The 11,721-nt window shown below is 41.1% G+C and overlaps 2 protein-coding genes across 6 annotated transcripts in view; one reads left to right on the plus strand and one right to left on the minus strand.

Annotated features, from left to right (window-relative positions):
- Window positions 1-2,803, minus strand: part of ext1c (exostoses (multiple) 1c) — an 84,265-nt gene extending 81,462 nt beyond the window's left edge. The window contains exon 1 of one of the 2 annotated variants that reach the window (XM_026157439.2): window positions 2,532-2,803. The gene's annotated coding sequence lies outside the window, so the exon portion shown is untranslated. Of the gene's footprint in view, window positions 1-1,537; window positions 2,126-2,531 lie in introns of those variants that run through there. The other variant, XM_026157440.2, reaches the window with a different exon arrangement.
- A 762-nt stretch (window positions 2,804-3,565) lies between these two features.
- Window positions 3,566-7,134, plus strand: LOC113015094 (putative thiopurine S-methyltransferase). Of its 4 annotated transcripts, XM_080296129.1 has the most exons (10): window positions 3,566-3,860; window positions 4,095-4,184; window positions 4,754-4,894; window positions 5,165-5,257; window positions 5,350-5,482; window positions 5,758-5,810; window positions 5,894-5,968; window positions 6,436-6,521; window positions 6,648-6,692; window positions 6,861-7,134. In XM_080296129.1, exons 3-10 carry the CDS (start codon window positions 4,797-4,799, stop codon window positions 6,977-6,979), a joined length of 702 nt encoding a protein of 233 aa, XP_080152255.1. In that variant the 5' UTR covers window positions 3,566-3,860; window positions 4,095-4,184; window positions 4,754-4,796; the 3' UTR covers window positions 6,980-7,134. The 4 variants fall into 4 exon arrangements, with proteins under 4 accessions (XP_080152255.1, XP_026012803.2, XP_026012802.2 ...); XM_026157018.2 differs by lacking the exon at window positions 3,566-3,860 and having other exon boundaries at window positions 4,014-4,184; XM_026157017.2 differs by lacking the exon at window positions 3,566-3,860 and having other exon boundaries at window positions 4,035-4,369.
- The last annotated feature ends 4,587 nt before the right edge of the window (window positions 7,135-11,721 follow it).

Raw genomic sequence — 11,721 nt, forward strand, 5'->3', positions numbered from 1 at the left:
CAGGCGGAGACTAACAATAGCACACCAGTCCAAGCATGTAGAGTAAAAGAGCCTTCGGAGGACACTGATACAGCACAGTGGCTGGCTGTGCACCTGACAACGCACACAGCAGAAACAGCATGCAGCCGAATCCATCTGCCTTATTAACCGGTCCTGCTAACAACGCATCTTACCGACAGCGCATCTTATCTCTGCAGCTTCGGCCTAGAGGCAGTCTCACAGAACTCTAATCAGATGGGAATAAACAATCTGACCTTGACAACACCTGATTAGATATACGATCTGACCCTAGGATAAGAAAGAAGAACAACATTCCAGGCAGAGTTCAATTAGCCCTGCGTCTCCGAATTTCTTAATCTTGTGCTTAAAATACTTTTTTTTAAACAGTCTTTTTGTTCAACTGACTGCAGCTTTCACAAGAGTAACAAAAAACATTCTTTAAGACATTACACACAAGGAGAATGACCAACAATAGAATACTACAACAGACAGTCCAAAGGTTGCACAATGCAAACTCCAAACTCAGCTCACTTAAGGAACATGTGACTGGAAATTCCTGCTGTCCGTGGAATATGCATTCCGCCTAGCTTGACATGACAAGATTTGTGTCTTATTCACGAGGGAAGGTATTACAGAACCATCATGAATGAGAAATCCTATTAAGATGAGGAGGTTGCCATTAAATGTCATTTCATAAATCAAATGAAATTCATGTACAGCTTATTGTCAAGATACAGCCTCCCCTGAGAGCCTTTTGGGGTGGAACCTCAGTGATAATGACAGCATTTTGTTTGGAAGCACCATCATTTTTCATCAAAAATAAATAAAGAAAGAACAAAATAACTAGAGACTTGTAATTAAATGCTGCAATGAACTCTGCCAGCCTTGTTTGTTTCTTTGGGATTCATTAATACGTGGAGCACTTAGTGGGATGTGAAAGCAGGCAATCTTTCCAGTCTTTCCTGAGCTATTAGCTAATGCGAGGTGGGCATTAGCTAAGACAACTGGGCATCAGAACAAAACAATGCCATTTAGACTGCATCAGAAGATGAGCAGGAAGAAGTCATAATACAGTCAGTGATATGCACACTCCACTGGTGCACACATGCCTTGTATAATCAGTGTGCCTGTGGTCTGTTCACAATCTCCATCAAATTAGAAAAGATGTCTGGAAAGACTTCATACTGGAGTAAAAAGATTCTTGTTTTGATATTACTGCCAACGACTTTGCAAGCGGAAACAGTAGGACAGCTGAACTACATTACTTAGCTTAATATTCTTGGATGGTGGCAGAGCAACCCGCAGCCCATCTGTCCAGGGGGAGAAGCCTGTGCTGACTTCCCCCCATATCCCAGAGATGTAGATAGAATTACAAAACACAGCTATATACGATCCTATTGTATCAAATTACACCGGAGTCAATAAAGGCATCTGTCATAGTGTGACACAGCAAGGTGTGCAAATCTCACTGTCAAAACATGCCACAGAAAATCACTGAGATATGTGCCCCCCGAACCAGAACCAGAATCATACCTACAGTTGCGCTTTGAACTGTTGATCGTGTTGTCTTGCGGCTCTGCCGTAGCCCCTTTTTTCGGATGACACGAGCTCTGGAGGCTCAAGACACCAACTTCTCCTCTGGAGCCTTGCAAATCCGGAGCCTTACAATATGATTAAGTTCCCACCTTCTGGCATAGCGCACACTGTACGCACAGTCCAGGCGCTTCCAAAAATAAAAAACATAATATTCACAATGCCAAAGCGGAATGTCCCGCCGCCCCCCCGTGTCCTCCGAATTTCCCAAATCCCTCACAGCGTGTTCTCCTTTATTATTATCCAGCATGCACCTCTCTCCGTCAGAGCACCATGGACAGCCTCCCCATCACGCACTGCTACTCCGACAGCAACCTGGTTTTACATGCTGCCAAATACAGGCAGCTTGGTAGTCTCGTGTAATCCAGGGGTGGACTGAAGTGCCCCTGTTGCTCTTAGAATGACTTTAAGCATCAGTGACCTTATCGCAAGCAAGGGTCGGTCTAACAAGTCTTTGAGATTTACTGTTCAGTAGGATGGTGAGGGCTGCTACGAGCACTTGAGATTCCCGTGTCAGTGAGCAGCGAGTAACAAAGGTGCGCTGAGCGCTATGCAAACAATACATCAGTGGCTAATAGCAGTCAGGTGCCGCTTTCGAGCAGATAAACGCACTTTACCGGCTATTATCCCGGCTATCAGTGCAAGTGCCGTGATCATAAGCGGGTGGAAAGCGAATCTGAAAGCGTTTTGCTTGAATTTTTAAAGAGCGTGAGCTTGCAGCGGTGATTTACGCCTTCAGGACAGAGGGCAAGATGAAAGAAAAAATATGAAATACATATTGCTACAGAAATTATTTCTTAGATCTCAACAGATCCACCTGCTTTAATCTTACTGCTCAAATGCATTCTCAGTAATCACAGCCTCTAAACATAGCAGCAATTACCCAGTACAATCCCCACAGCGCCCCGACTTCTCCCCAACAGAGAGCTCGCCCTTACCGGGTAGCGAACCGCGCTCTTCTCCTCCCAACTGGTGATTTTCCGTTTCACACCACGGCCAGGCATTTGCCAATCAAATCAGCGTGCAACCAAAGCTTTCCCCGTTGGGATATGAATGATGAATATGCGTGATAAATTGTCCATTTTTCCACATCCACAACAGTTCACGCTCGACCCGCCCCCGGGCGGCGGTGATTGGTCAGAAGCTCCTCGCCGTCTTCGTCGCCCCGTAAAGAAAAACACACACATCTGGACGCGACCCTGCACAACTGGAGCGCTTCGGAAAGCCCGAATTACGCACAGGAATTGAACCAACACAGAGGAACGTCACATTTTCTCGTGGTTCACTATGAGTGTTGAATGTAGTACGTTGTTTATTTTGGCTAAAGATAGCAATCTTGGTGGGAAGCATTGTTTCCAGTACACCAGCGTAAACAGAGCATAAGCAGGTAACAGTTCTTTATAAGGGAGACCAGTATAGAAGAATAACCTTGCTTCAGCAGTTCTATCAGCTGTTTAAAAATAGCTTTTCGTTGATGGCCAAGTTGAGAATAGGCTACAACACATTATTACGCTACATTAAATTAGAGTGCAGCAAGATGCCTCTTTTTTTTAATTTTTGGCAACAAAGACTTATATCCATATAACGGGCAGATTCTACAGATTTATAATATCCGTTTTTCCCTCTTGCAAACACCAATAATATCTGAATTCTCCTATGGACTGCCGCTGTGTTCTAGTAGCCTATGTTTGTATGAAGTAATGTCGTTCAATGTTACATGGTTAAATTTAAACATCTTTGCATGTTTGACGAGCTACAACATTTTATTTTTCTTGAGGGAAGTGTGTGTATTTTTTTTAATGAAGTAGAAACTACGGAAAAAAGACCTATGCCAGAGCGCTTCAGTGTAAAACCGGGATTTCTTAAACACTTGCGCCGCCGTGCGTCCGGAAAACACCTTTCCCTTCCGTCCTTCCTTACGGATTCTTATTGTCTTGCTGACAACATCGTATCACTGGAGCCGTACCAACCCAAGCGTGGAGAGAGGCAGGCTGGGCAAGCGAGACTAATCACTGTGCAACAGTCCAGAGACTTTCTGAGGATTAGTGACAGCTGCCACAGTTTGAATCGTGATTGCAGCAAGCGTTTACAGAAAAGAGAAAGAAACAGAGGGGTCCATGATGGAAATAGTGCATTATTTATATCGCAAAGGAATACATGGGCAATTTGAAAAGCAAATTCTGGTATGCATATTGCAAATCAAGATAGAGTTTATTTAGCAAAAAACAAAACAAAACCCTGCGTACCCAGAGACATCTGCATAAAAGGTACCATCAAATTAGCCAAGAGTTCTAATCACACACACACAACATTCACATTATCTTCTTTTGTTGTATTCCTTTGCTTAATCTTGAGCAATGATTTAAGAACTCCAGATACTGTTACTCAGAATGCTGAGTAACATTTTTCTGACGTACCATGAATGCATCATCAGGCTCCTCCCAAACCAGGAATATAACCCGCTTGATCTTTATTTTCAAAACCTCGTTTCATTCTCCCAGGCAAAGCATTCCTTCTCGCACTTTATAAACACTGAGAGACAGCCGACCGAGAGCTCAACGGAACGCCTCGCCTTGCAGACAGAACTCGGGGTAAGAATTCAGGAGAGCCTCGCTGCGTTTATTGATCGGAGAGCTTGCCCGGTCAGCTGTGTTGCTGAACAAATATTAGCAGCCTTCATTCAGGAGAGACACGCTTTGAGTTTACGGGAAAACATGTGCGGTTCTAATGTCTTTTCACGAGTACTGTGGTTGTTTTTATGCTGCGCTATTGCAAGGTAAGCGAGGATCTGACATTGTCATGAAACTATTACATAATTATTCATTTCCGCTTAAGAATGACGCTTTAACGACGCTGTTATTCAAACCATTTGTTTGGTTATAGCCATCGTGCCATAGTTTAGTTTATAACGGGACAACAAGCTCGTGCAGATCCACGATTAATGCAGATGATTTTCTACCAGAAGATTCAAATGACCCATCGGTTGGGTTTTGTAACCCTGCAGGTGACAGCTCATGGACCACACGTGCTTACATTTTGCCGTTGCTGTAGGTGTCTTTATGTGCAAGACCATAATCCTGTGCGGATTATGCATTCTCTTCCTGTCTCCAGCGACATGAAGTGGGGTTTTTTCACAAACAATTCTTTTTCTCATGTCTAGCTGCTCTCCTTTAACCGCTGATCGTCAGGCAAACATAACCAGCATGCTGGAACAGCAGGCAGATCGGGTCATGGCCCTCGGTGAATGGGAGGAACGCTGGCAACAGAACAAAATCGGCTTCCATCAGCCTGAAGTGCACAAGTAATGACCCCACTTTTTTATGTAGTTCAGTGGAGTGAGGGTGCAAAAGTAGCCCAAATGCATGTAAGACTTGTGAAGATTACATCAACTATAAAGGTGCATCACCACCTAAAGCTGTGTCCTGTTAAAAGCTTTAGAAAGTGAGCTTAGATTATCTATTTTTAAGACAAGTACCATCAATACGGCTGATCCAGACATCACCAGACATCACCTCAACATGAGATTGCAGCAGGAATGTGTATTTTGCTGTTAATACTGTTTTTCTAACAGAATGCTGAAGAAAAACATTGATAAAGTTCTCAATGGACGAACAGGAGTTCGCTTCTTCTTCCCTCTGTGTGGGAAAGCAGTAGATATGAAGTGGTATGAAAACATCTTACTAAATTAAATTAAGTTGATCAGTATTAGTGTCAGTTGTCATCTTTGCTAACCTTTTGTTTTTTCGTGATTCTCAGGCTAGCAGACATGGGCCATTCAGTGGTTGGAGTGGAGGTTTCTGAAAAGGCTATTCGTCAGTTTTTTGAGGAGAACAACATGACGTACACCGAGGAGCCTGTGCCTGCTATACCTGGAGCAAAGGTTTACAAGGTTGGTGAACTTCATGTGTGCAAACACGACCACTAAATGATCTAAGCTGAGGTAGTCAGTGTTATTGCTTCTCAGCAATTAAGTGTCTTTACGCTGAATAGAGTTTTTTATGGTGATGCCTGAGTTTATTATGTGCATGTGAGCAGCTCTTTCTTCTGAAAACCGTTTTGATCTCAGTGAGATTTTGGGCAGAATGGCTGCAAGCTACAAGAAAGTTATATTGCTTACTTTAAAACAGACACAAGTTGTTCATCCGTGCTGTCTTTTGTTTTTAGAACTCAGAGAAAAACATCTCCCTGTATCAGTGTAACCTGTACAACTTCTCCAAGTGAGTAAACTACATATTGTTTTATGCTTTTTAAAATAAAATAATTAAAATTACTGTTAAATTGATACTGTTAAACTTCACAGTTCCATCGAGGGTCAGTTTGGAGCAATTTGGGACAGGGGCTCTCTCGTGGCCGTCAACCCAGGAGACAGAGAAAAGTAAGATGAGATGAAGACCCTCATTTTAAACCCTTAGAATGACATTTATTTCAAACTAAATAAACTCCAAAACATTATGTTCTACACAGTTTGATACTGTATTATATAATGCAGCGGTCCCCAACCCCCGGGCCACGGTCCGTGAAACGTTTGGTACCGGGCCGCGAGAGTTGAGGCTCGGGTGTGAAATGTATGGTTTTCAGGGTTTTTAGCATTATTTTGTTATCGTTTTTATCATTAACTCGGTTTTCCTGGGTCTTTTCGCGTGTGTTGTGAATAAATCTTCTTCTTTTTCGGTACCGGTACTAGTTTAATTTTGTTGGATTTATCCGCGACACTTTAAAGGCCGGTCCGTGAAAATATTGTCGGACATAAACCGGTCCGTGGCGCAAAAAAGGTTGGGGACCGCTGATATAATGTATCCATACACGGATGTCCCATGCCAATGCTATTCTTTTATTTTGTAGGTATGCAGCTCTCATTATTTCTTTGATGGCGAATGACTGCAGATACCTCCTGGACACTTTACTGTACAATCCTGATTTATATCAAGGTATTCTATATCATTTCTATATTGTGTGTGTGTGTGTGTGTGTGTGTGTGTGTGTGTGTGTGAGTGAGAGAGAGAGAGAGAGAATAAACATAAAATACCATATTTTAAAATCTGTTGATCTCTTAGGGCCTCCCTTTTTCGTGCCTGATGAGCAGGTGCATAGTCTGTTTGGTGAGTACTATGAAAAATAATTATGGCTGAGCATTTTATATATTAACCAAAATACAAGTGATAACTGACAGATTTGTGTATAACTCTACAAAATATGGGGTCTTTTTTCCAGATAATTAGAAACTTTTTTAATTGTGTATTATTTTGTTTTACTTTCTTTAAATTCAGGGAGCAGCTGTGGTATAGAGTTGCTGCAGTCAGAGGATGCTCTCACGGACAAACAACGAAATTGGGGACTAGATAAATTTCTTGAAAATGTGCACCTCATCACGCCAAAGAGCAACTAAAGGCTCAGAGTTTAGAGAAAGAAGAAGAAAATCCCGGGAAGGAAAAATAAAGTGGAAAGTGAAAGTGCCTGAAATTCAAGAGAATTTATAATTCTCCTTTTTATTTGTTGTTGTTATGGATCAAATAACATGATAATAAAAAAACACGATCATAAGACAAGATGTCTGGTGTTTTTAATGAGTTTTGTAGCTGTTTAATTTTATTTATGACTTTTGCACTCAAAACAAAACATAGAATTCAGAAAATATTAATTCTATGATAAACAATCCACTGAATTTAGAATATGTCGAAAGGCTAAACTGTGGGAGTCACCCCTGCGTAAACCTTTTATTCAGTCGTGGCTTTGAGCATTAAGCATCCAAGTTCTCTAACACATTTCAAACAGAACTCCAGAATTCATAGAAGCATATGTATTATTAAAGATAGAATTAGTAAGATGAACAAGATAAGATTGTATACCCTCATATAATGGTCATGTATTTGCACGTACACCTTCACAGATGCTATACACTCGAGTGTAAGCACAGAAATACACCAGCTTAGAGGCAACCACCCTCATCCCTGCTTTCCTGCACTGGTTTATGATTGTTGGTGTTGTTAGTTATTGTGCTGTTTACTTGTAGTTAATGTGTATATGAATAAATACACTCACCTTGCACATTAGCAGTACCAGGTTGGACCCCCTTTTTGCATTCAGAAGTGCCTCAATCGTTCATAGCATAGATTCAATAAAGTGCTGGAAACATTCCTTAAAGACTTTGGCCCATATTGACATGACAGCGTCACACAGTTACTGCAGATTTGTCAGCCACTGTCATCTCACTGTCATGCTCATGAAAATAATTTGAGATGATTGGAGCTCTGTGGCATTAAGGTGTCCACCTGGAAGCAGCCATCAGAAGATGGGTACATGGTCGTCATTATGGTTTTGACATGGTCATCAACAATACGCAGGTAGCTGTGGCATTTAAACACTGCTCAGTTGATGCTAAGAGGCCCAGAGTATCAGAATCGTTATTAGTATTTCTTAATGCCTCCAGCCAAGCAAAGAATTTCATAAAGGTCCCAACTCCTTGTACGTGCAAAATAACCCCGAGTAAAAAAAAAGAAAGAAAAAAAAAAGCACATATTCAGAACTCTATCCCAAATATTTTTATTAAAACACCTCGATGAGGTATTTTGGGTTTGTGCAGCCACTCCTTCTCAGATCAAAGTAAAGAGTTTTTCTTCATTTTTTTAAGCTACTTTTACAACAGGTTTTCTCAATAGACTGAAAAACAGAAACCCTAAAAGAAAACTGCCTTGTTTTACACACATCAAGAAGGAGTCAGACGACCGTCGGTTCATCCTGGTCAATTACCTCTGAGAGCTCGGGATGCTTCCTCCGTAGGATACCATAAACGTATGAGGAAAAAAAAAAAACCCCAGAGAATTTATTATTTTGGTAAGAGAGAGAGAGAGAATCGATCAAGCTTTTCTACAAAACGTTATACCACTCCGGGTCAGGAGGGGCGATATAGCACGGATGACTACGCTGGATGGAAGAGTAACCGGAAGCGTGGCAGGGACTTTCCCTTTGACCTTCATCCTGCTCCATGATCAGCCGTTAAATCTTTCCTCAATATTGCTGTAATGTAACAACAAAGGTAGTTTTTTAAGATCAGACAGGTCCCAAAACATTCCTTACACACCCCCGCAGTCACTGAATTAGCATCTGTGGCACAAATAAGCTTCAAGGACCTACTTGTTTTTTAGAACTGACCTTTGACACTTGGATGTTGGCTTAATTTTTACCCAAAGAGAAATTTGACCCTAATAAAAAAAACACGATACTGTGGTGAATACTTACCTCAACTTTGATGGGTTTTTTCACAGCTATTTATTTAGAAAAAAGGTAAACACGTTACAAGGACACAATGCACATTGCAGAGTACATGAATGGGAAGTAGGAATTCCTCCTCTCTATACTTACACTCCTCCCTAACAAATGTCAAGGACACAGTTACACAATCGCTAAAGTAATCTGCTTTTGAATAAAAGAAAACCATATAAGCATGTGCCCTGGAATCTCGGTTGTTAAAAAAAAAAAAATAGAAGCACTACACATTACTTTTCTTATGTTTAGTATACAGGAGCTGCTGCTCACACTCTGAGTTGCACTAATGTGTCTGTCAGATGTCCCAAATTGAATGTCAGGCCGCACGCGCACTCACGCCGGACACCTCCTTGACCTTATTTCCACAAGCCCTTGACTCAGCTGCAAAGTGCTTACGGGGTCAGTTTCATCAGAATTATCTGCCGTCATTCAGACATAAGTTGAGCAATAGTTTAACCAATTTCCATCAAAGGGATGCCAGAATTAAACAGAACATAGGATGTAAGTTAAGGAAATATAAGTCTGACTATGGAGCACATCTCCTTTGGCTTTCACAATAATGGATTGCATTTCTCTCAGTCAACTGACTGTTTAGGGGGAAAAGCAGCTACTAGTTAGTGGGCTCTGTGTTTGTGGTTGTTGTTTGTTAATGACACTAGGAGTGAACAAAAGAAGCAAAAAACCCTGTAAAGATGCAGTCTGTGAAAGTCTGGTTTATACCAGAAATCTTACCAGCTGTAACTGGGGTTTTTTTAAGCACGTGTCAAGACTTCTGTCTCGCATTGCTGATGTGATCCTCCTTTTTTGTTCCCTATTAATGATCTACGGGAATTTGTGATATTGCCCCCATAAAATAATAAGGCTTTATTGAAATCATTGTGATACAGAGATTTGATTTCTTGTGCGTGCTTTGGATAAGAAAGTAATTCTGTCAAGACTGAATGTAGTTTACCAACTGCTCCTCAGTCCAAACTGACTTTATGGTTCATACGTGTCAACTCAGGGAACTCCTGCCGTGACCTCCTCTCTGTGAGCACACACACACACACACACACACACACACACACACACACACACACACACACACACACACACACACACACACGCACACGCAGAAGGAGAGAAACAGAAAGATCATTAATGCAGAGGATTGCAGCAGCTCTTGGATTTTCACTCTGTCGGATTTCAGAAGAACCGTCACATAAATTTCATTACAATTTTTTTTTTTGCCTTTGCTTCAATGTGTCTTTAAATCCTTTCTTGTTCAAATTGTTTATTCACATAGTAAAGAAGTAGCTCGGGAACTCAGTAAGTAGGAACAGCAGTAGTTTAAAGACATTTTCTACAATACAGAGGATTTCATCATCCGCAGTTTGTGAAAACTGCAGTTAAAAAACAAATCAGTAAATTCACAAATGATGGACTCTTTTCAGAGGTACGCTTCATGTACTGATTAACATACAGTTCAAAGATGTACATTAGGGTGCACACTGGTTATGTGGATTTGCTCAAGAGTCAGTTTGAGCTAAAAACTTGAAAAATATATATGTATATTTTAAATCAGTAACATAGATGAAATGTTTTTGGATAACAAACGAGTCACATTTTAAACACTGTTTGAATAATCAAAGACATATTTATAAAGGGCAGGCTACAACAGACATGCTTACCGGGAGCTGTATTGTCTCTTTTGCATAAGCCACACCAGAAACGCTCTGTGCGGATAGCAAAGTCTGCGCTGTGGGAGTGTCTGGACCCTCCACGCCAGGATCTGCCGCACAACCTCGCACTGGTCCTCAGGGGCCTAGCAAACTTGTAAGCCCTAGTTCAGCTCCCGAAAAATATGCTCGAGTTGTTCTTGTGTCCGACAAAAATTAGTTCTAATATGTTTTATTTTTAATGTTACTGCGTTGAAGTTAGCACAACTTAAATTGAAAAAATTATTAGTCTCTTAAATGAATGGCATCTTGACGGGGGACTCGGTGAATGGCTTAAAAAACGAATGCATTGTTTTACATCTTGTGCACTTGGGCACACTTCAATGAAACTCGAAAAGTGGGAAAAACAATATGGAGATGATGACTTGACATTTGTTAGGGAGGAGTGTAAGTACAGAGAGGAGGAATTCCTACTTCCCATTCATGTACTCTGCAATGTGCATTGTGTCCTTGTAACGTGTTTACTTTTTTCCTAAATAAATAGCTGTGAAAAAACCCATCAAAGTTGAGGTAAGTATTCACCACAGTATTGTGTTTTTTTTATTAGGGTCAAATTTCTCTTTGGGTAAAAATTAAGCCAACATCCAAGTGTCAAAGGTCAGTTCTAAAAAACAAGTAGGTCCTTGAAGCTTATTTGTGCCACAGATGCTAATTCAGTGACTGCGGGGGTGTGTAAGGAATGTTTTGGGACCTGTCTGATCTTAAAAAACTACCTTTGTTGTTACATTACAGCAATATTGAGGAAAGATTTAACGGCTGATCATGGAGCAGGATGAAGGTCAAAGGGAAAGTCCCTGCCACGCTTCCGGTTACGCTTCCATCCGGCGTAGTCATCCGTGCTATATCGCCCCTCCTGACCCGGAGTGGTATAACGTTTTGTAGAAAAGCTTGATAGATTATCTCTCTCTCTCTCACTCTCTCTCTCTCACTCTTACCAAAATAATAAATTCTCTAGGTTTTTTTTCCTCATACGTTTATGGTATCCTACGGAGGAAGCATCCCGATCTCTCGGAGGTAATTGACTGGGATGAACCGACGGTCGTCTGACTCCTTCTTGATGTGCGTAAAACAAGGCAGTTTTCTTTAAGGGTTTCTGTTTTTCAGTCTATTGAGAAAACCTGTTGTAAAAGTAGCTTTAAAAAATGAA

Source organism: Astatotilapia calliptera, chromosome 22, assembly GCF_964374335.1.
Source record: "Astatotilapia calliptera chromosome 22, fAstCal68.1, whole genome shotgun sequence".
Taxonomy (NCBI): domain Eukaryota; kingdom Metazoa; phylum Chordata; class Actinopteri; order Cichliformes; family Cichlidae; genus Astatotilapia; species Astatotilapia calliptera.